Source organism: Poromitra crassiceps (genome assembly GCF_964638095.1).
Source record: "Poromitra crassiceps genome assembly, chromosome: 20".
Classification (NCBI taxonomy): Eukaryota; Metazoa; Chordata; class Actinopteri; order Beryciformes; family Melamphaidae; genus Poromitra; species Poromitra crassiceps.
Genome location: NC_139637.1, coordinates 8,008,243 through 8,033,592, shown reverse-complemented (window position 1 = coordinate 8,033,592; position 25,350 = coordinate 8,008,243). Strand labels below are relative to the sequence as shown.

The following is a 25,350-nucleotide window of genomic DNA, read 5'->3' as shown; positions in this document are numbered from 1 at the left end:
CTACAGACTGCTTTTGACACCTTCCAACGGTCTCTGCTTGACCTCAAACTAGTCCTAAATTCAAAGAAAACAAAATGGATGTCATTCTCAAGATCCCCCATTCCCAGCAACAACATTTACATCCGTACACTTCAGGGTGAACAGATAGATCAAGTTAATTCCTATAAATACCTCGGCATCTGGCTGGACTCAAAACTCTCCTTTCACACTCACATAGAATACTTTACAAAAAAGCTAAGAATAAAAATAGGTTTTCTGTATAGGAACAAATCCTGTTTCTCACTTTCTACTAGGAAATCTTTAGTACAGTCACTAATAATGTCGGTTTTCGATTATGGAGACATCTTATATATGCACGCCTCCCCCTCCATTTTGAAGCCGCGAGACGCAGTATATCACAGTGCTCTGCGTTTCATCACAGGTGACGGCTTTCGTACTCATCACTGCACTTTATATAATAAGGTGGGCTGGCCCTCCCTGACGATTCGAAGAGAGCAACACTGCTTATTATTCATTTATAAAGCTCTAACCGGAAAGCTCCCCTTGTACCTGTCCTCACTCCTCACCCATATCAACATAAGTCATCAAACACGCTCACGTTCTCACATCAGACTGTTTACTCCGCGTGTGAGGTCGGAGCAAGGCAAGACTGCCTTTTCTTATTATGCCCCAGACAAATGGAACAGTCTTCAGAACACATTGAAATTGGACCATTTTGTCTCCTTTGAAGCCTTCAAAGCGCTCTCACAGAGCACTCTGCAGGAGGAATGCTCGTGTTTTTGAGTGTGAATATTGTAATCTTGTCTGTCTGTAACTTCTGTATATGTTCTTTTGTAACAGGGCGCTCTTGGAAATGAGAGCTCGCTCTCAAGTGCTTCCCTGTATAAATAAAGGCTAAATAAAAAATAAATAAAAAATAGAGGTCTTCACAGGTCTACTCGGGTATTACACATAATGATAAAATAGATAGTGATAGAATCGGACCCGACCCGGACCCCAATTGATCATAATAAATATGGACCCGGACCCGTACGGGTCTCGGGTCGGTTCCCAGGTCCTAGGATCCGAGTAGCCCCGTGAAGACCTCTATAAAGGATTTAACATGTTGATCAGTGCTGATCACGAGAGAAACATATGAAAACACAGCGCGCGCAGTGGAGGCTCTCCTGGGGCTGCTGCCGCTGGTCAAAGCCTCCAATAAATCTCTGTAGGTGCATGCATAACTTGATGTCTTCAATATGAAATGCAATATACAGAAAAAACTATTTTCAAATTTCTTGTTCATGGCTAATTCTTCTCCAGGTTGAGTGGCTGTAAGCTGTCAAAGATAAGCTGTGAAGCTCTGGCCTCAGTTCTCAGCTCCCAGTCCTCTAGTCTGCGAGAGCTGGACCTGAGTAGCAACGACTTGGAAGATCCAGGTGTGAAGCTGCTCTCTGCTGGACTGGAGAGTCCACACTGTAGACTGGAGAGTCTCAGGTCAGTATCCCTTAAGCCCATGGTACACCAATCAAACCTTCTCTGACAAACACAGATGTTTGTTTGGTGCCCCGTTGCTGGCTGTCGTTGTTTGGAATTGTTTGGAGATGTTTGGTCAGATTCAACATGTTCAATCCTTTATAGAGGTCTTCACAGGTCTACTCGGGTATTACACATAAGGTTAAAATAGATAGTGATAGAATCGGACCCGACCCGGACCCCAATTGATCATAATAAATATGGACCCGGACCTGGACCCGTACGCGTCTCGGGTCGGGTCCCAGGTCCTAGGATCCGCGTAGCCCCGTGAAGACCTCTATAAAGGATTGAACATGTTGATCAGCGCTGATCACGAGAGAAATGTATGAAAACACAGCGCGTGCAGAGGACGCTCTCCTGGGGCTGCTGCCGCTGGTCAAAGCCTCCAATAAATCTCTGTAGGTGCATGCATAACTTGATGTCTTCAATATGAAATGCAATATACAGAAAAAACTATTTTCAAATTTCTTGTTCATGGCTAATTCTTCCCCAGGTTGAGTGGCTGTAAGCTGTCAAAGAGAAGCTGTGAAGCTCTGGCCTTAGTTCTCAGCTCCCAGTCCTCTAGTCTGCGAGAGCTGGACCTGAGTAACAATGACTTGGAAGATCCAGGTGTGAAGCTGCTCTCTGCTGGACTGGAGAGTCCACACTGTAGACTGGAGAGTCTCAGGTCAGTATCCCTTAAGCCCATGGTACACCAATCAAACCTTCTCCGACAAACAGAGATGTTTGTTTGGTGCCCCGTTGCTGGCTGTCGTTGTTTGGAATTGTTTGGAGATGTTTGGTCAGATTCAACATGTTCAATCCTTTATAGAGGTCTTCACAGGTCTACTCGGGTATTACACATAACGATAGAATAGATAGTGATAGAATCGGACCCGACCCGGACCCTAATTGATCATAACACCGGCACCAGTGACCCCTGTTTCAATCCACGGAGTATACATTGACAATAAACTGGACTGGGTTAAGAACACTGAAGCACTCTACAAGAAGGGGCAAAGCCGTCTCTACTTCCTGAGACGGTTGAGGTCCTTCAACGTCTGCCGGACCATGCTGAGGATTTTCTATGAGTTGGTGGTGGCCAGTGCCTTCCTGTATGCTATCGTGTCCTGGGGCAGCAGGCTGAAGGCAGCGGACGCCAACAGACTCAACAAACTGAACCAACAAACTGGCCAGGGACATTGTGGGGCTAGAGCTGAGCTCTCTGACAGCGGTGTCGGAGAAGAGAACGCTGACCAGGCTACGCTCCATCATGAACAATGACTCTCACCCACTCCACGGCGTGCTGGTCAAACACAGGAGCACGTTCAGTGAGAGGCTGATCCCACCCAGATGCACCACAGAGAGGCACAGGAAATAATTCCTGCCTGTGAAGTAGCCGGCGTCCCGTGTTGTGCACACCACGCTCTGACGTATGTGTGCGCATCTGCGTGACAGGTCTACCTGAGATCGTGAGGATTACTTTTTCTTTTCTTCTCTTTTTACATAGAAAACACTGCATTCTGGCGGGCAATGATCTAACGCAGTAACGTAGCCTTTCTTGGATTAATAACTATTAATCTGTTCATTAAGTAATATAATTACTGTTTTGGAAATTGTAACGCCTTATATTACTTTGTTACTGGAAAAGTAAGTAATTACAGTAACACGCCCAACACTGTTTATATTTCATCACGTGGTGAGTACACAAGTCACAACATGTACATGTGAGTGTTTCTGGCGCTGTTAGAATTTGTATTTTGGGTGACTGAACGGCGATACCATAAGCCGCTTTCAGACATGCCTTGGAATTCGGGAGTTACAGTATCTAGAGGGCATCCAGATGGCGGTGTATGTATGTATGAACACATTTTGGTGAGCTATGCAAGCTCCCGTGACCCTCCTACTATCTGGGGGTAAGACAACCTCGAGCCCTTGTATCAGGGAAGGATTGTCCCCCCCCCCCCCCCCCCCCTCAAGAGCTCCGTGAAGTAGCCAGCTCAGTGAGTGCATGAGGAGAGGGAGGGAGACAGAAAGCCAGCGTGGCAGATTATTATAATATGTGAATGAGCGAGCAAAAAAAACATCATGCCGTTTCAGTTTTTCCAAATGAAGCTCGAACCTGCTCTGTGTGTGTCAGCCAACAGGCTACATGTTGCTGGATTGAAATGCTCATGGCTTTGATCTTATTTAATTTCTGCATAGCTTCGCACAGCATACACATTTAATGAGCATTTTTGGACACGAGGGTCGTCCTGCTTCCCAGTATTGGACATCGCTAGGTAGGGTATGTGGATCTGGTTGCGTTCATGCCTTTGATTTAATGTTTACACAGCGTTTGTGAAGATTCACGTGCAGAACCGCAAATTCCAAGTAGCGTCAAGTCAGGCAGTATAAACTTCAGGGTATAACCTTCACAATAATGGCAATTAAATGAAGTAAATGCACGTGTAATGTTTTTTTGTGTGTGTTATCCGAAAGATACAGAACAGAGATAAACTGGAAGAATATCTGCTCCCTTCGAAAAGTCAATTTTAACCCGTAGTGATTCGACCGTTCTGATTTCTTGTTACTAAGCAATACAACATTGATTTTATTTTGAAGGTAAAAACGTCTAGCTTCCTGTATTCTGTATAATTCTAGTAGGGTTGACGCATTTTAGGACTGAACATAGCAAAGACCTGTTTTATTTTTAGCGCTTGAGACTCGAGGAAATCGATGCATCTGGGCGTGAGTTGTAGGGTTGTTTAATTAATTACTAACGTTATGCGCAAACGATTATATGCCGTGAACGTTAGCAGTTAACGCCCATTAGCTATTTTTAGCAACTTGTTTTCAGACTCTGCATGTCATGATAGTTTGTTGAATGTCAATGCGATTCACTTAAAGCAGCTACGAGCAAGATTTTCGATTGTTATTAACAGTCTGAATGTAATATTGATGCATCACATCTTACCTATAATAGTAGCTGAGACCAAAGCCGTGTGAATCGGAGATTGCTCTCTTGATGATTATAGAGTCTGTGTCTGTCTTCCGGCGGGCCGGATAGATCAGGAAGTGAAATGAAACGTTTTACGGCAGCTGCCTGCCTTCAACCGTTTCGCTCTGCCTAGCAACATACCATAAACAAGGAGAACGCCATGCTCGCTACATCCAGGGGCTTGCTACTCTCGCGAACATCTCTCGTTATATTCTAACAGTTTGTTTGGAAGTAATTTTGTTATTTTGTGGTTATGGCCGAAGTGGCTGCCGCAAACCGTTTCATTTCACTTCCTGATCTGCCCCGGCTGCAGACAGACTAATCATCAAGAAAACACTGGCCGATTCACTCGGTGTTGAGATGAGATGAGATGAGATGAACTTTATTGTCCCAGAGGGGAAAATTGTCTTGGGCATATAGTCCCATACAACAGCCACATATCGCAAGTACATAGAGGTTTTGACACTATACATACAACAGACAGAAAAAAACACATCGAAACATACAGTGTAGTCCCTTGCTAACATGCACTTCCACTGGGAAATTGTGCAAGTGGTGTAGTATAAAAATAAAGACAGCGAACACTGGTTGGTTCATTGGTTCAACACTTCATCCTAATTGCTCGTAAGCATATTGCACAAGTCATCATGGGTTTATTGCACAACCCTCATTGCAATTTCCCATATGATAATGTAAAAGAATAGAAGATAAAATAAATACAATTTTTGGAGGTACAGACCTCTCCTCAAGAGCAGTGGGGTACTCAACTAAATAAAACCAGTAACTCAATATAAAAACAAGAGTAAGAATAAAAAAGAATTAAGAGAATAAAATAAAATAAAAATAATAAAAATAGTAAAATAAATAAAATAAAATAAAATAATAAAATATAAAAAAGTGAGAAGAAACCAACCTGCATATGACCTGGTTTTTAAAAGAGGTTACAGCAGCAGTGAACAGCCTCCTACGACTGGGTCCTTACCCGCTCTTCTTGTGGGGAGCACCCTCTTTGGGGAAGGGGCAGTGCCGCCTGTTTGTTCAGCAGTAACAAAGAAGTGGGTAGGAAAGAGAGCTTGAAGCGATTACTCTTACATCTATACGCTCTGTATCGTCTGCCCGAGGGCAGCAGATCATAGTCACAGAATAAAAGGTGAGATGGGTCATTCAGAATTCAAGCGAGACTACTCTGCGTTGGTCTCGTCTACTATTAGAGGTAAGATGTGAGGCATCGATATTAAAATTAGACTGTTTAATAACAATCGAAAACCTTGCTCGTAGCTGCTTTAAGGCTATGCTCAGACAGTGAAGTACAGCTGTGTGGTCAGTTTTCACAGCTCCCCATTGTGTGGTCATGTCCAAATTCCCCCCACCCCCGCCCCCTCTCTACTTTACACCCTACTTTACATGCTCCACATGTATGAAAGCAACATGCCTCATGTCTGAAAGGGTACACTTCACATATCCCCTGGGTCAGGCTCAGGGCAAAGGAATTGGAGGAATAACACTCCAACCTGACAGGAGGAACTAAACTAAGTACCAGCAACAATTGTGCAGCCTACAAATTTGAGGCCATAGAGACCTCCCAGGAAGCTACACGATGAGGAACCAAATAAATGTAACTGAGCAAAATATCTCAATAACAAAAAACAATGTCTGACTCAGAGAAATGGAGATAAATCAATATCATTCAAACCAGGCAAGGTGGTTGCTTTTAGGGTTACAATCCAGAAAGTTTCTCTTTGGAGGAGATGTTTGAGTCTATCCCCTCCTCTGGAAATGCCATGCATTTCAGTGTTGGGCCTCTACCCTGATGAAGGCTCTCTGTAGCTGAAACGTGTTGGTCTTTTTATGCCTCCGCCGGCGAAGCCAGGCCGAAGGCATTATGGATCCGGGTTGTCCGTCCGTACGTACGTACGTACGGCCGGCCGTCCGTCCGTCCGTACGGATGTTTGTTAACGCCATATCTGAGGAACGCCTTGATGGAATTTCATCAGATTCGCCTTAAACATTCACTTAGGCCCAAGGATGATCTGATTAGATTTTGGTGGTCCAAGGTCAAAGTTCAAGGTCACTGTGACCTCTCGAACGCCATTTTCAAGCTTGTTAACGCGATATCTGAGGAACGCCTTGATGGAATTTCATCAGATTCGCCTTAAACATTCACTTAGGCCCAAGGATGATCTGATTAGATTTTGGTGGTCCAAGGTCAAAGGTCAAGGTCACTGTGACCTCTCGAACGCCATTTTCAAGCTTGTTAACGCGATATCTGAGGAACGCCTTGATGGAATTTCATCAGATTCGCCTTAAACATTCACTTAGGCCCAAGGATGATCTGATTAGATTTTGGTGGTCCAAGGTCAAAGGTCAAGGTCACTGTGACCTCTCGAACGCCATTTTCAAGCTTGTTAACGCGATATCTGAGGAACAACTTGACAAAATTTCATCAGATTCGCCTTAAACATTCACTTAGGCCCAAGGATGATCTGATTAGATTTTGGTGGTCCAAGGTCAAAGGTCAAGGTCACTGACCTCTCGAACGCCATTTTCAAGCTTGTTAACGCGATATCTGAGGAACAACTTGACAAAATTTCATCAGATTCGCCTTAAACATTCACTTAGGCCCAAGGATGATCTGATTAGATTTTGGTGGTCAAAGGTCAAGGTCACTGTGACCTCTCGAACGCCATTTTCAAGCTTGTTAACGCGATATCTGAGGAACAACTTGACAAAATTTCATCAGATTCGCCTTAAACATTCACTTAGGCCCAAGGATGATCTGATTAGATTTTGGTGGTCCAAGGTCAAAGGTCAAGGTCACTGTGACCTCTCGAACGCCATTTTCAAGCTTGTTAACGCCATATCTGAGGAACAACTTGACAAAATTTCATCAGATTCGCCTTAAACATTCACTTAGGCCCAAGGATGATCTGATTACATTTTGGTGGTCAAAGGTCAAAGGTCAAGGTGAGCTCTCGAACGCCATTTTCAAGCTTGTTAACGCGATATCTCAGGAATGCCTTGACGGAATTTAATCAAACTTGTCTCAAACATCGACTTGGACTCAAGGATGAACTGATTACATTTTGGTGGTCAAAGTTCAAGCTCACTGTGACCTCTCACACACCCAATTTCCAAGCTCTGTAACGCAACATCACAGGAGCGCCTTGACGGAATCTCTTCCAATTTGCCTCAAATGGCGATTTGGACTCCAGAATGAACTAATGCGGAGGCATAAGTCCGCGTTGCGGTCGTTCTAGTTAATTGTGTAAGATTTAGCCATGCCACAATAAAGGCTTTTTAACTGTTCTACCTGAAACAGAGTGGCCTTGGATTTTTCAAGTTTTTCCTGTACTCTACTCCATTTTTTGACTTTTACAAGGATCCAACTTGAACTTTTTCTCATGCTTCTCTCCACCCTCACCAAAGAGCACCTGTTTCAGTGATTTTACTAAGGACCCATGCAGCGCTTACTCAACCCTTCTGTTAAATAAAGCTTGACTGAGCTCCAGCTAAATTGTCAAGTATTGCAGCCTGCTTGCCACCCAGGCACTTACTATATGTAGCCTACTTAATTTATATGATATAAATGTAACCAAACAGGTCGGCTTTGTGCACACAGGATACGTAGGTTAATTTTCTTTTGGAGAGAGATCCTTTATTGATTTGTTTGGGAAGAGGGTTTACTCTGAACAAATTTGAGAACTGAACTGAATTGAAGAAACTGAATTTCTACCTTTTGCTGTACAGTACCTCCAATACACTGGATATTGGGTTTGCATTCTCACTCTGATTATGTAAGGGTTAATGCACGATGAGGTGTCCATTATCAGAAGTTATTGGACGACGTGGAGGCGTAAACCGTCCGAGGCGAAGCCCAATAATTTCGGATAATGGACACCTCGAAGTGCATTAACCCGCTTATACCATGGTCACTTGGCAAAGAAACAAAACAAGACCATTCATTTATATTTCCATGCATTTTGCAATCAAAATCTAGTTTTCATAACCTTGAATATGAGTTGAGAACCGGCGAGACAAAATAGTCCCCTCGGCTGCTCAAGATTAGGCTATCATTGGATAAAATGGACGCTTAGTGCCTGCACCTGGCACAGTTCCAGAGTCAAGCTAACTAATAATTTAGCCAATTGTATTTACGAAATAAAAACAAACGGCAATGTCTAAGAATGCAACGCCATGTAACTGGCTCGTTAATTCTCGCATTCAAGGGAATTACATTAACGTCTGCGGCTCTTATAGACGTAAATGGCTCACGCTGCGCTCGGAGGAGACTGAAAACCATCAGCTTTCTATGTTGGAGTCCAGGTATGTTTTGTGCAAGCATGTCTCTCAGTGTGTTGCTGTTAACTGCCCATTTCGTTGTTTATTTTTGTTGATCTCGTCTTTTTCCTCTTCGACTTGATTTGTATCAGTGATAGAGGCAGCGGGCGCTCTCCCAGAGCGCCTGGCTGCTGCTTGCTGCAAGTTGTAAACAGAAGGTTTGACAGTTGACAGCTGAGAGCCCGGCTTCTGTCAGCTGACCAGAACAAAAATCAGATTTCTAAATAGCCATTATTTTTAATAAACTGAGCACTCAGGGGTAATCTAAATAGTTACTTTGACCGACTAATTTTTTTTCTAAACTTATAAAAGTGCCATATTAAGCGTTAACGGTGGTATAGAGCTCAAACGGCTCTGTCGTGGTCGTAATCCTGGCGCATTGATATGAATGGTGAACAGACCATTTAGCTAGGTGTACATTATCACAAATTAATGGACACCTTGCAGCCAATCAGAATCGAGTATTCACCCAGACCATGGTATAATTAAGCAATATAGCATGAGAGCTAGTGTGTTGTGGCAAATATATCCCGCTGATCAGTTGTTATCCCACGAGGCCGCAGGCCGAGTGGGATAACAAGCAGCAACACACGCTGCTCGAGTGCTATATTGCTTTTATAAAACGGTTTCCAAGTATGATAATATAAATATAATAATAATACTATAAGTCCGACTGGCATGGTATTCTGATAGAGTCAGTTGAAACACTACTGTAAGGCGGGACCTCTAGCAAGAAGATAGACGTGCGGGTGATTTGATTGGATCGTTCTGGAGACTGAAGTTGACATTGGCCAATCCTGGCGCTTGCTGAGAAGCTGAGAGCTTTCTGGAAAGCCCGACAGGCAGCTCGAGCGCAGCGCTGCATTCTCAGCGCTTGCTGAGAAGCTGAGTGCTTTCTGCAAAGCCCAACACCAACTAACGTTACGGGGTTAAATGCGGGGTTAAATGCGGGGTTAACAGCCTTTTTTTGCAAAGAAGACATTAGCCCGCATCTATTCTTGTATAAAACATAATTTTCTGCAAAGTATTAGTAAAGTTATAAGCGAAGATTGATTCACAAGGATCTGACAGCTGTCTCCGCCATTTGTTTTTTTTGAGGTAACCAAAGGCTTTTAGTAAGAGAGTTGCCATGGCAACCAATAACCCATGGCCATGGGTTATTGGAGTGGGTTATTGGATTTATACAATGGCTGTGAACCAATCAGATTGCTTGATTTGAGAGAGCCGTTTTATAATGCTTGTTAACATTCTGCTTGGTGGTTCAAAAAGTGGCCCCCGGTCAAAGCAAGTTGAGTATCCATTTACATTACATTACATTACATCATTTGGCAGACGCTTTTATCCAAAGCGACTTACAATAACACATTTTTGTCAGCAATAGAGCAATCAACTATGCAACACAGTCTATGACAACTACAACTTCTGAAGGAATAGTGGTAAAGTTAAGTTAGTAAGTAGTAAGTTTTTGTTTTTGTTTTTTTGGGAGAGAGAGAAAGAAGTTAGTTTCAAGAAGGGCCCAGATGGAGCCTGAAAAGTTGTGTCTTTAGTCTTTTCCGAAAGATCGGGAGTGATTCGGCCGTCCTGACCGAAGGTGGAAGCTCGTTCCACCATTGAGGTGGCAGGGACGAGAAGAGTCGCGAACGGGATGAGCGACTTTTGAGCCCCCGTAGCGAAGGAGGGGTGAGGCGTCCTGCACTGGTGGAGGAGCGGAGGGAACGGTGAGAGATTTGGAGCCTGACCATAGATTGTAAGTACAGAGCGGCTGTCTGGTGTACTGCCCTGTAGGCCAGAACCAGTGTTTTGAATTTAATGCGTGCCAAGATGGGAAGCCAGTGAAGGTCACGGAAGAGGACAGTGACATGAGAGAATTTGGGTTGGTTGAAGACCAGACGGGCTGCAGCGTTCTGAATGAGCTGAAGCGGACGGATGTCAGCGGCAGGAAGGACGGCCAGAAGCACGTTGCAGTAGTCCAGGCGGGAGATGATAAGTGACTGGACCAGGAGTTGTGTCGCTTCCCTGGTGAGAAACGGGCGGATTTTGCGGATGTTGTACAGGGAGAACCTACAGGAGCGTGCTGTCCAGGCAATGTAGGGCGAGCAAGACAGCTGGTTGTCAATGACCACCCCAAGGTTCTTAGCTGCTTGGGAGGGAAGTACAGTGGTATTTTCAATGGAGATGGAAAGGTCTGCTAGAGGGATGTCTTTCCCTGGGAGGAAGAGTAACTCAGTCTTACCTATCAGTCTTAGTATCCCTGCTTTAGCCCATAGCACACCAATCAAACATTCCCCAACAACTGCCAGCATTGTTGTTGTGCTTTAACCAACCTGATCAACAGATGGCCATTTACATCCTGCTTTACATACAGATAAGATTACTATCAGCAGACAAACACCTGTGGGTGATTTTTTCTGTCCATGTATTTTTTAAACCAGGTGTGATACCAGCCCTTCATAGCCCCTCTGAATGACTTTCCATGAGGGCATTTCATTCTTTTCCTCTCTGTGCTGCCTCAGTTGTTGAAACCTGAAAAAGTAGAAAGGACTTATAATATTCTGTCAGACAGTGAGTAGAGAACTCTCAAACTGCAGCACATAACCACAGAGCTGACCAGCCAACTGTATGAGGCAGTAACCGTTTTGCTAGAATTTGACGGCATTATCACAACTAATTTCACAGTAGGCTACTAATCAAATCTGACATGGATTCATTTGTGTGTGTGTGTGTGTGTGTGTGTGTGTGTGTGTGTGTGTGTGTGTGTGTGTGTGTGTGTGTGCGTGTGCGTGTGTGTAGTTTGTCAGGCTGTCTGCTTACAGAGGAAGGCTGTGCTTCTCTGGCCTCAGCTTTGAGCTCCAACCCCTCCCATCTGAGAGAGCTGGACCTGAGCTACAATCATCCAGGAGGCCCAGGAGTGGAGCTGCTCTCTGCTGGACTGGAGGATCCACACTGGAGACTGGACTCTCTCAGGTATATATTTAAAAAGCATCACCCTCCCCTATTTCCTCCAGTGACCCCTTCCATAAATAACGAACGTACTATATGGAAAACCCTTCATAGGGAAGGTTTTGTTTCTGTCCTCAAATAGAATACTCTGGTCAGACTTTGTTTGCCCCACAGTGTGGACCATGGTGGAGTCCAGAGGTTGAAACCAGGAGTGAGGAAGAGGAAGTGTAAGTGTGTATCTCCTTAATAAATGCACGACTGTCTGTCTGTATGTTCTCTGTTTATCACACATCTCGAGAGCCGTTCGTCCGATAGACTTCAAACTTGCCGAGTGTGTTTCTCAGACACTGAGAAAATGCAGTGTTGAATAGTGCAAATTAGACACGTGACATGTTCAATATTAATACTTTTAGACAAGATTTTTACTATAAGCACCACTGGGATGTGCTGGCGAGCAACCAGCGAGCCGGAAGCTGTGTGGCGCTGGCGGAGCTTAATAATATATGTGAAATTTGTGGACCTATAGGAGGTAAATCTGTGCATGGATTTTATTTTCTCCAGCGGATATCTTAAGGCTGCAACACACCACCAAACTTCAAAAGACAAAGAATGCCGACTGTTGCATCACCTCACGTCTCCTGTGTCGCGGCCAAAAATGTGCACTTGAACACACTGCAAAGACAACAGTCAACTAGTATAGCACGTATGTTACTGTGACTGCATGAGACCATAGTCAAGTCAAGTTTATTTGTATAGGCCTAATTCACAAGCATGTCTCAGAGGACTTCACAGAAAATATGTCTAGCTAATTCTAGCTGACACAACAGTAGCAATTACAGTAGTAAGGAAAACACATTGAACAATCATATGATAGAGAAATATAGAAATATAGAATAGAAAGGGTGCCATGCTTTAGGGTAGAATGGGTGCTATGCTTTAGAATAGTGGGGGAGGAGAGATCAGGAGAGGGAGGAGGTGGGGAGTGTGCAGGGGAGGGAGAGCAGGGGGAATGTGAGAGGAGAGAGCAGGAAAGTGATGAGGTCAATTTCCCACATGAATGGGAAATGTGGGGGAGGAGAGAGCAGGGAAGGAGAGGTGTGGAAGGAGCAGGGGAAGGGGGAAAGCGAAAGATAATGGGTGCCATGGTATAGAATAGAATGGGTGCCATGCTTTAGAATAGTGGGGGAGGATAGTTCAGGAAAGGGAGGAGGTGGGGAGGGAGAGCAGGGGGAGTATGAGAGAGAGTATGAGGAGAGAACAGGGAAAGGAGGGGATGCCATGCTTTAGAGTAGAATGAGTGGCATGCTTTAGAGTGTGAGAGAGGAGAGAGCAGGAAAAGGGGGGTGCAAATCAGACAATCTGACTACTCTAGCCATTAACCAGAACTAACTAGAACACAGGGAATCTAGCTAATCTACAGCCTAGTCTGCCCTGTCCTATTCTGCTCTAGTCTGATTTTAGCCTGAACACTATAACAGGTCTACAGCCTACAGTTAGGCTGTAGCTAATCTATCGCCTAACCTAAGCTATTCTAACCTACCGGCATCCCTTGACCAGTGATTGAGAGCACCGATGCCCCCCACCCCGGCCCCCGCCCCCACACACATAAGGTGTGGGAGAGAAGGCCAGGCCGGGACACAGCGCTCCTCCCCTCACCCCCAGTGCGCACCACATGGATTGCCTCAGTGACTTGTTGGCTGAGGAGGAACCTTGTGAGGGCCGATGTACTGTAGGGGCCCAACTATGGACCCCCTCTGGGGACCCTCCTCCGGGACAGGCCGAGAAGATGCCGGGCTAACCATTTACAGTTTCACATTGTAGAAATAAAATTGACAAAAGAACAGAAAATTCAAAATGTAAATAGGAGTCCAACAAAAGCAATAGGAAAATGTAGTCTTTAAATGATCCTAAGATCAGGGAAGAAAGTTGAAAGTGTAAAAAGGTAGATTCCAAAAAAAAAATAGAAAATTGAGTTTTTATGTTAGTAAGTTCAGGGAATACTAGGTAATTAGCTAGCTGAAAAGGGGGAAAATGATCAGGAGTTCCACGAGGGTGATCTGAGGGATCCATGAGTCCGCATTGGTGGCATCAACCGAGATGAGATGAGGGGAGGATAGGGGTCAGTGGTGATGATGAGGCTGGGGAAGGGGGGAGGTGAAGGAGTAGTGGGTAGATGGGCCAGAGTGACGACAGGTGGCCAGGACGATGGCGATCGGAGCGAGGGCTGAGGTGGCGGTCGACGGGCGGGCGGGGGTGCAAGTCAGGCCAGTGAAGGACACCTGAGGAGGAGAGAAAGAAGAGGGGAGAGCCAGTACGAAGGAATCTGCGCAGAGGTGGAACTAAGTTTGGCAGCTAATAATTTCCTGCCTATACTGCTGGGACAACTGATACTAGACTACAAAATCAAGTCTAGATTTATACTGATACTGCTGGCTTGAGACAGCCCGCTCAGCAGTTCAGGACTAAGTTTATTCAGCGGATATTAGATATTCTGTCCATACTACTAGGATGATTAATACTATCCTGCTAATTCAGGTCTAGGTGGTCTAGGTCTAAGTTTAGACTGATACTGCTGGCTTGAGATAGCCCGCTCAGCAGTTCAGGACTAAGTTTATTCACCAGCTATTCGATTTTCTATCTAAGCTACTGGGTCGACTGATGCCATATTATTAAATTAGGTCTAAGTCTAAGTTTATACTGATATTGCTGGCTTGAGACAGCCCGCTCAGCAATTCAGGATTATATATACTCAACAGCTAATAAATGTTTCCAGAGAATGACACCATCAAACACAACCATCAAACACAACCATATGATTGGGAAAATAAATGGGTTTTGATTGTAGTTTTGAAGATTTCAATAGAGCCAGCTTCCCTAACCATATAGTCCATGGGCCAGACCAGATATCGGTATCACTCAAGGTGGCAAAATCTAGTCACATTTTTTGAAAAGGTATGTCCATAGATGATATTTTGGTATGATAACCTTTGCTAAATGGTAGCTTTGTCACAGTTATCAGCACATGAAGTTAACCACCCCCTACAATAAATTGGTATCTAGGCGCTGGTGCATATCCTACTTTAGGCTCATTTTCAGGACCTTTACTCATGTTTTATGAAGGCATGTTTGGTCTAATTTTAAAGGGTAGACTCATAGGTTCATTTAAGCACAGTTGTGAGTCTGTCTAATAAACATAGAGGTCACATGGGCTCTTCAAAGTGTCAACAACATTCGTTTTGCCACCATTTCCGCCTAAACTATAGTTTATATTTGAGCATTGTGACATGTAGGAACATCACTGACACAAATAACAAAACCTGAAATACTCACAGGACTGTAACAATTCAGGAAATGTATCATCTTCCCATATTATCCCACCATGAAGGCTGATTGTGGGCCTTAAAGCAGAAGATGAACCCGGGCCAGAATTTTCACTAATTGGTACCACCCAGGTTGGCAAATTCTAGTTTTGTATTTTGAAAAGGTCTGTACCTTTAGATGATATTTCAACTTGATAAACCTTCCCAAGTGGTATATTAGTCACAGTTAACCCTCAATGACACCAAATGTTGATCCAAAGAAAGAGTCAATCGTGTCACTTTATTTGAACAGAACATGTGATAGAAAAAAATCAAGAATTCTAACTTTCAATCATTTATTTAACCAATGATCTTTATCATCACCACTATCACAAATATCATATTAAACAGTCTTCATATTCTGTTTTATTCATCATCATCATTATCATCATAGTCATCCAGGGTCACGGCAACTTCTACATCCAGGGGGAGCATACGGGTATCCGCCTCCTCATGGGAAGACTTTAGCTCTTCAACAACATTACAATCTTTTTTGTTGAGACAATAGCATGTCTCTCCACAGGTTGCAAATAGCTGCTTGTCCTGAAGCTTTACCCAGTTCTGTGGTAGCTTTCACTGGTCCACAATGAATGTTATCAAGGCAGTTTTGCTGTCTGGATTACTTAAAAGCTTTCTCCACTGCACGACATTGTGTCCTGGGGCAATGTTCTTCCATTGAGTGCTACTACTTGCTGAACCACAACTGCATCTCTCGGCATTCTTGATTGATGTTTTCCAGTACACATCAAACACCACATCTATTCAGTTACTGAGTAACTGAAAGAGAGAGAAAGAGTAACTGTTACTCTTTCTCCTTCATGCAACGCTAGGTTCAACACCAGCAACCAGCAATCTCTCCAAAAGTCTTGCCATCATTTTTCAGCATGAGTGTCTCCAATATCTTCAACTGCAATGTTGATTTCTCTAACTCGCTAGCGAGCGCAGCGGCTTTGTTGGTTTTCCGCAATGAGACATCTGGATTGAAAGTGACCAAGGCAGTGGACCATGAGCCAGGACATCTTCAATGTGCAGATCTTTACTTTGCGAAGCAATGATCATATGCCCCAAAATATTTGCTTTCAAGACCAGCGCCTTGTTTTGTGTTTGGTTTCCTCTATCTCTTTTTGTGATGCCTGAGAATGTCTTCAGATTCTTTTTTTCCCCACTTTGTCATGGAACTTGGTTGCTGGTTACTCTTTCTCTATCATATGATTGTTCAATTTGTTATTATTACTACTGTAATTGCTACTGTTGTGTCAGCTAGAATTAGCTAGACATATTTTATGTGAAGTCCTCTGAGACATGCTTGTGAATTAGGGCTATACAAATAAACTTGACTTGACTGACTTGACTTGGTGACACAGCAATTCCTGTGGAAAGATTGATGACATTAGACTGATCTGGACCTAGAGGGTTTACCCAGCTTATCTCCATAAGCTCTATAAAGGCATTCACATCTGCCCTATCCTTCTCTATTCTGGGCTTCTGTAGATCGTGATGACTGAAACAGTCTGTGGACTTGCCTCAGATACTGACTTCTGTCTGAAGTGACTGCACCAGTTTTCAGGCTGAAACCCTTGGTTCCTCCAGCAGTCTAATTGTCCTTGTTTATGGTCTCCTCAATTGTCTGGTCTACCATAATTGTTAGGATGACGTCATCATTCCTACTTTGACGTCGTCATTCCTACTATGATGTCATCGATCACTGATGATGTCATGATTCATAAGTGTCTTTCATGCCTTTCGCTGGTGATGTCATAACACAGGTGATGTCATATTCGGGTCTATAAGGGCCTGTTCCTGCAGGTCCTCTCTAGTGATTCATAAACTCACATCAAGGATCACATCAATCTCTGCAACCGTTCCCCAACCTCGAACAAGTGCAGACTCAGCTATCAAGTTCCACAACACCCCAGCTTCTCAAGACTTCACTTACCAAGTTTGCCTTGGCCATCAACTACCCGCGAATAGATCCACATGTCTAACACCGATCCTGAAATGGATTTAGCGGGCAAATTTCTCCCCCCGATCAAGGAGGAGGACCATGAGGCGCCAGTTTCCCCGTCGGCCGCCTCAGCTGATCCACCAGGCGACTCAACGAAAGGTCTTGTCTCCGAGGAGACCGTACAAACCATGGTTACCATGATGTCACGCCTGCTTGACACCCAGAAAGATCTGCTTGACACCCAGAAAGATCTGCTTGACACCCAGAAAGATCAGGCTTCTAACGTCGCCCTCCAGACGAACCGGCTAGATATGTATGAGTTTCAGAGCATGAATCACACTGAAATGGATTTAGCGGGTACCCCAATCAAGGAGGAAGACCCTGAGACGCCAGTTTTCGCGCCGGCCGCTTCAGGTGAACCACCAGGCGAATCAACGAGGGGTCTTCTCACCTTGGAGACCTTGCTGGCAGCGATGTCATCGTGGCAGTCCCGACAAACACAGACCGCCGAGCTTGTTTCCGGCATGGGTGTGGTACTCACGGAGACACAACGGCAGCAAATGCTCCATTTTCAGGAACTGCTCGACAGACAGGAAGAAGCAAACAAGGCCCACCTGGCCCTGGCTTCCAAGGCCGAGGATCGGTACGCCCTCCTGGTAAAACGGCTAGATCGTCTCGACGGACTAAACCCTCCTGAGGGTGTCATTCTGCAGCCTTCTCCTCCTCCTGCCCCAGCTTCCGAGGGCACTGTCGTCCCGGAGGTTTCCAGACCTGCTACCCCCCCAGCCACTGTGGCCGTTGCTTCTAGCCCTGCCTCTCGGTCGCCTTCAGCTGCTAAGCGCATATTCTGGGGGGGAGTTCGCGTCATCCCAGAGCAGGGGCAGCCACATTCGAGTCCCAGCAGCCATCTGTACCGTGATCTGACCGGCAGGGTTCGCATCACACCAGAGGAGAGGCAGCGCCGTTTGGACACCCGGAGCTGCCTGTACTGTGGTCGAGCCGGGCATTACCTCTCCTCCTGCTCCCGGCGTCCAGTAAGTGGCCCACCGCTCGCCGGCCTGGGGAACTCTCAGTGGATCAAGGCTCTAAGAGTCCAGCCCCAAAACCCATACGGTTGGGCAGCGTTCACGTGACCCAGGAGTGGCAGTGTGTCTCCAAGAGGGTTAAGGAGTTGGAGAGGACTGTCGATCGTCTCATTGGGAAGTTCAATCACTGCCTGCAGATCAGCTCCGTCCCCCCGCAGGGGGCCCCCGAGTCTGCTGGCCCTGAGGCACAACCTGTGGACCTTCCCCTCGCCGAGTCTGAACCCGTACCTCAGCAGCAGGCAATTCCAGTTCTTGACCCACACGTAGGTTCCAGCTTGATGCTGGGAGGTCCCCGTAGTGTTGTCAGCCCTCGGTCAAGAGCAAGAGCAAAGAAGAGGCGTTTAAAGGAGGAGACGGTGGGTGACCTCCCCAAACTACAGGTCGGGAGGGCAGGCCTCGCTGAGTCAGATCCCCCTGTGGCTCTGCCTTCGGAGACGGCGGCATTTGACCCTTTTGATGGTCTCCAGCCTCCCATGTTTGGATCGTGCCCCGGGGGATGGCCGGCTCCAGAGGATCCACCGGACCCGGTAGAAGTTCTGTCTACGTATCGGTCTATCTATGGCTTCGATATCCAGTATTAGGGAGGAGCACCTCCACTGTCCTACACCCCCTTTGGGGTCTGACCACCTGCATCTAACCACCTGCTGATGTCATGATTCATAAGTGTCTTTCATGCCTTTCGCTGGTGATGTCATAACACAGGTGATGTCATATTCGAGTCTATAAGGGCCTGCTCCTGCAGGTCCTCTCTAGTGATTCATAAACTCACATCAAGGATCACATCAATCTCTGCAACCGTTCCCCAACCTCGAACAAGTGCAGACTCAGCTATCAAGTTCCACAACACCCCAGCTTCTCAAGACTTCACTTACCAAGTTCGCCTTGGCCATCAACTACCCGCGAATAGATCCACATGTCTAACACCGATCCTGACAATAATCTTTCCAATATGGAATAATTTGTCTGCAGGACGTATGCACCGTCATCCAGTGTATGTGATGCCAACAATCTTTGCTACCTGCTGTTCTGCACCAAATGTCCTCGAGTGCCCACCACCCGGGTGGAGTCGTCAAAAGGGCCTTTCTGTGTGGAGTTTGCATGTTCTCCCTGTGCCCCCTGGGCGTTTCCTTCCTATAGGAACCCCTCACCAAAACATGCAATATCCTGGTCACTGAAGTGGTGCCTCCTCTGGTCGTTCGGGGCGCCTGTTCGGAGGGAGGGGAACTCATTGGAATAGCGTGATCATCCCACGTGCTATGTCCTACCGGTGAAGCTTCCCCTGTCAGGTGAAAAGAAGCGGCTGGCTACACTGCCCATGTCTCGGAGGAAGCATGGAGCCAGTTTCAGCTCTCCCCAGATCGGCAGAGGGTGGAGCAGCAACCAGGATAAATAAATAAAAAATTAGCACTAATGGGGGATAAAAAAACAACAACTGTTTAATATTATATTGGTGATAGTGGTGTTCTGTTCAAATAAAGTGACAAGATTGTCTCTTTCTTTGGATCAACGTTTGGTGTCATTGAGGGTTAACTGTGACTAAGATACCACTTGGGAAGGTTTATCAAGTTGAAATATCATCTAAAGGTACAGACCTTTTCAAAACACAAAACTAGAATTTGTCGACTTGGGTGGTACCAATTAGTGAAAATTCTGGCCCGGGCCCATCTTCTGCTTTAAGGCCCACAATCAGCCTTCATGGTGGGATAATATGGGAAGATTTTAGGTTTCCTGAATTGTTACAGTCCTGTGAGTATTTCAGGTTTTGTTATTTGTGTCAGTGATGTTCCTACATGTCTTAATGCTCAAATAAAGACTATAGTTTAGGCGGAAATGGTGGAAAAACCAGCACGTAAATACCAATTTATTGTAGGGGGTGGTTAACTTCATGTGCTGATAACTGTGACAAAGCTACCATTTAGCAAAGGTTATCATACCAAAATATAATCTATGGACATGTACCTTTTCAAAAAATGTGACTAGATTTTGCCACCTTGAGTGATACCAATAAGTGAAATTTTGGGCTTTGGCCCATGGACTAATAGGACTGTGTATATAAACCAGATACATGAAACAAAGCAGTGTTTGCCAATATCTGATAAAAAATGGTTGCAAATGGCCCTGCTGTTGTCAGGCCTTGCCTGGTCTTTTGCTTGTGAAAGAAGAAAGGAAGAAGTAGATGCGTAAATATAAGGAGAAGCTGAACTAAATGTGTCATATCATACAGGCTCAAAGGGCTTTCCTGAAGCCCATGCTGTTGTGAACATTTCGAGTGACATCACTGATGATATTACTCAGGCCCACCTACTTAGCCATCACCACTGAGTGACATCACTGATGATATTACTCAGGCCCACCTACTTAGCCATCACCACTGAGTGACATCACTGATGATATTACTCAGGCCCACCTACTTAGCCATCACCACTGAGTGACATCACTGATGATATTACTCAGGCCCACCTACTTAGCCATCACCACTGAGTGACATCACTGATGACATTACTCAGGCCCACCTACTTAGCCATCACCACTGAGTGACATCACTGATGATATTACTCAGGCCCACCTACTTAGCCATCACCACTGAGTGACATCATAGTTGTCATAACCAGCTTTTGTCCTATATCACTTGAAAGTTGCTCATTAAATAGACTCCTCAGACATAATAAACTTAACGACCTGATATGTCAGAGGACCTATTGAGGACTGTTCTGCTTCTTTTACAACAGCGCCTCCAGTCATTATGTTGCAGTGGCTTTGGTTCTTATCAATGTAAGCTCTTTGGCACAAATGGTGATGTGTGTTGTTACAGCGTGTGCACATATACGTTTTCATAGAACATAAAAGTGAAACAGGGAGGAGAAACTGACAGGAGGAGGGGAGCTTTAAAAACCCCCATCAGTAACTTTTTCACCTTAATATAAGATGGTCCTGTGTATTCTAAGAGGCAGAATGTCGCCTCTTTTGGTCACACAGTGCCCTCCAAAGGCCTCTCCTGGCACTAAACATTTTGTGCCTGCGTCCCGTAAACAGCATGAGTGGCATACCGTGCATGCGCTGTACAGCGGAAGCGTGTTCAGTAAAACAAGGAAGTAACTCGGTGTGGATTTGATACGAAAATGACGTTTCAAGTAACTATGGATTATTATTTCATCATGTGGTGAGTACACAATGTCACATGTACATAGAGCTTTCTGGTGCTGTGTTTTGTTGACTTTGAATGGCGATACTGATACAGACTATTGCACCCAGAGGGCGCTGTTTTCCCAATAGCAAAACTTGGAAAAGTTGCTGAATGGGGCTTTAAAGTCGAGCTGAACCCAAAAATGACTTTTCTTTTCTTTTAGTTGAAATACCTGGGTATGCAGTGCACCTATGTATGCCAAAAAAAAAATCACAAAAATCTAATTTATTTAGTTTTTCACACTTTTTCACATCAAAAGTTCATTTTTCAAGATTTCACTCATAACAGTAAACTAAAGTTTGCTGAAGTCACATGGTACTATAACATTTCTACCCCATTTCATCCAATCATATCACGACATGGCAGCTGTCAATCAAATCTTCATTTCAGGATAATTTTCTCTTCTAAATGAAGGAGAAAATGGCGCCTAGTGCCTGTCATCTGGCAGAATTCCTATCCCATAAACTAACTACTAACTTGGCCATTTGTATGTTGAAATACACAATAAAGAAAACGGTTATGCCTAAGAATGCAAAGAAATGTAACTGGCTCGTTAAAACTCGCATTCCAGGAATATTGTATTTACCACAATAATGGCGTTAATGGCACGTGCCTGAGAGCCTGGTTGTCAGGGGTCGCACCTTGAGATTCCAGGCCGACGGGCTGCACTCTCCGCTCCGGCAGCTGGCTGCCTGCGGCTCGCTGAGCTCCACTCAGCCACTAAACCTCACGTCACCAGGCTCTTCCCGAGGAGAAATCCCCAGTCCCCATAATTGTCAAATAAAATCATCGACATGCTACTATGACCCGCCTCTCAACCTGTCATCTCAGACAAGTTATGTTTTCAGTCTGAAACGGACTCCGACCCACGCGCCACTTGGGCTCCGAACGGGTTCGGGTTTAAGAGTCAGAGTCAGTCAGTTTATTTACCATTTGCAGTCAAAACTACATTGGAATTGGGGTGCAAGAGCTTAAAACATAGACACATATATGACAAATCATGACAACATAAAAGAGCATATAAAAAGACAAACAATAAAAAAGTTTAAAAAGTAAGGTAAAATAAGAGAATAAAACAATAAAATGAGACAGGTACATCTGTGGATAAAGGCCCGAGTCATCCAGCTCACTTTTAACACATTGACTGCCAGCCGTTTTTTTTTTGCTGTAGGTAGCTTCTGCCAGGCCGTTTTTTGAGGATTCTGGCTCATTTTACAAGAGCCGAGGATTCTTTTCTGCTTGGAGTTTGTGAACACGAAGTTCACAAAAGTACTAATAGAATGTGTGCTTTCTCTGTCTAAAAGAGTTAGTTTGTAGAGTTAGTAGTTATGTAGATATTAGCCGTTGAGTACAGCATGGTTTCAGCTGTCTGAGAGTGAAAGCTGAGATAATCGCAGTTTTGTGAAATTCAATCAAACAGGCAGAACAGTCACTTTAACCATTTATTTTTGGCATCAGTGAGAGATCAGACATCCAAACAATATAGTTCCGAACGCCCTCTCCTTCAACTCCTCCCTCCGTGGGCGTGTCTAGTGGCTTTCAGCCTGCGTTTGTCACAAGCGAGTGCTCTGCTGCTGCTGCTGCGAGTTTGAGCAGCCTCCCTCCCTGGCAGCGAGTTTGAGCAGCCTCCCTCCCTGGCAGCGAGTTTGAGCAGCCTCCCTCCCTGGCAGCGAGTGTGGATAGGGCTCACTCGTCTCTTGGGTTTGAGAGCCCCGATGAAGCCCCGTGCGACTCTAGGCTTTATGCTGCCCACCCAGTCCATTTCTGGAACCCCCCACCGCAGCAGCGCGAAAGCGTCCCCGCCTACAGTATGAGAATGAGGCTCGTTCGTTTCTGGGTTTTCGGAATGCGTGCGATTCTGGCCTTTCTGCGGGCGTTTCAAAGTGTGTTTCACCCATAATATATTATGCAAATTTGCAATCCCCCGTGTGCTGCTGCTGGCGCGGCCCGAGAGCGGCGAGTCTGGTGACTGATGACTGTAAAATCGGCAAGCCATTTCCTTGAGAATGGAGGAAGCAGCCGCGGGAGGCGGCTGCTTTTGGTTGTCGGGAGAGCACCGTCGCCACCTAGCTGGTCGGTAAAATAGATTATACACATTCAATACTTCCAATATCTCCATAGGAGACGCGGGGGGCATTGATCCACGTAGCACCGTCAAAAAAAAATATATTTTTTTTTTGACGACTCAACTCGTCGTTGGCAGTGAACGGTTGGATTCTGTTTGACGACTCAACTCGTTGTTGGCAGTGAACGTGTTAAAGTGCAGGAATAAAGTGCACTCAATAATACAGCGATAAAAGTTAACAAGGATCTGGCTGTTGTGGGCGAACTCCTTAAGTCTTCTTAAGAAGAAAAGATGTTGCTGAGACTTTTTAACAATCGCTTTGGTATTTGAGTGCCAGCTAAGATCATCCGAAATAGTGACACCAAGAAATGTGATACTTTTTACCATCTAAACCTCTGTACCATTGATTATTATAGGATGGTGAGGTGCCTTTGTACGGCGGAAGTTGACGACGAGCTCCTTTGTCTTGGAGGCATTAAGAATGAGGTTGTTGGCCTCGCTCCACCTGACTAGTTTTTCTACCTCAGATCTGTAGTTAGACTCCTCATTTGAGCTAATGAGCCCAATGACAGTGGTGTCATCCGCGTATTTAACTATCAGGTTGTTGAGGTAGTGAGCGATACAGTCATGGGTAAAAAGAGTAAACAAGAAAGAGCTAAGAATGCATCCTTGCGGCGAGCCAGTGTTCAGAACAAGTATGTCAGACAGATTATTTCTGATCCTGACTCTTTGAGGCCTCATGATTAAAAAGCTAAAAATCCATTCACAAAGATCATCACACAGACCAAGATTTTGCAGTTTACGGATCAGAAGTGAGGGAATGATCGTATTAAAAGCAGAGCTATAGTCTATGAAAATCATTCTGACATAAGCTTTACTTTTATCCAGATGTTCATATACAGAGTTCAAAGCTATAGAGACTGCATCCTCAACTGATCTGTTTTTCCTATAAGCAAACTGCCAAGGATCAAGAGTAGAAGGAATCTGACATTTAATGTAGTCCAGCACTAAACGCTCCAGACATTTCATAAACACTGATGTTAGTACAATGGGTCTGTAATCATTGTGACATGTGACAGGAGATTTCTTTGGGACTGGGACTACAATGGACTCCTTGAAACTTTTTGGAACAATGCGACGCTGCAGTGACATATTAAAAATATCTGTCAGCACAGGGGCAAGCTGCTCAGAGCAGGACCTGGCAACTCGGGGAGGAATGCCGTCCGGTCCAGCGGCCTTCCCCACCTTGATCCTGGACAGAACCTTTCGAACCTCGTGTTCAGATACAGTTAGCCCAGACAGCACCACAGGCACACTGTCAACCCCTATAGGAATAGTATAGGGATATTAACACTAGGTCTAAGGGTATTTCTTTGGCACTGAACGTCACCAAAGTTACATCGGGCGATGTCACTTTCGTGACACAAAACTAAATCAAATCGTGACTGACAGACACCACACGCCCGCCCATCCATCTAGGCAATTTTATTATAGGATATATAACATACTTGATTATGCGGCCTGATAATCTAGTTTGCTGGTATTATGCTGTGTGTGTGTGTGTGTGTGTGTGTGTGTGTGTGTGTGTGTGTGTGTGTGTGTGTGTGTGTGTGTGTGTGTGTGTGTGTGTGTGTGTGTGTGTGTATCGGTAGGTGGCACTATGCTGAATTGCACAAAATTCAGCACTGCACTCTATCAGGTCCCCCTAAGCCACACATGGGCAAAATACGGCCCACGCATGCGGTGTGGCCCACGATGGAATTGCATTTTTTTTCTTTTTCTTTTTTTCTTCTATTTTTTTACAGTGCACCTGAATGCAACATGCAGGATACCTGCTGAATAAGTGTCCAAATGTTCATGTCATTCTGGCCAATACTCCACTTCTGTTATAACATTTCATTTCTAGCGGCCCTGGGGCCACATTTGACCCCCAAAAACTCAATAAAAGGCAGAATTATGT

General features: G+C 45.0%; 1 protein-coding gene across 1 annotated transcript in view; it reads left to right on the top strand.

The window, feature by feature from the left end:
* Window positions 1-25,350, top strand: part of LOC310794549 (uncharacterized protein) — a gene marked incomplete at its 5' end in the record, with an annotated part of 50,979 nt that overhangs the window by 21,971 nt on the left and 3,658 nt on the right. The window contains 4 exons of the mRNA XM_083656519.1: window positions 1,340-1,476; window positions 2,009-2,182; window positions 11,603-11,776; window positions 11,927-11,979. Of these exons, the coding sequence (XP_083512645.1) occupies window positions 1,340-1,476; window positions 2,009-2,182; window positions 11,603-11,776; window positions 11,927-11,979 (538 nt within the window). The remainder of the gene's footprint in view (window positions 1-1,339; window positions 1,477-2,008; window positions 2,183-11,602; window positions 11,777-11,926; window positions 11,980-25,350) is intronic.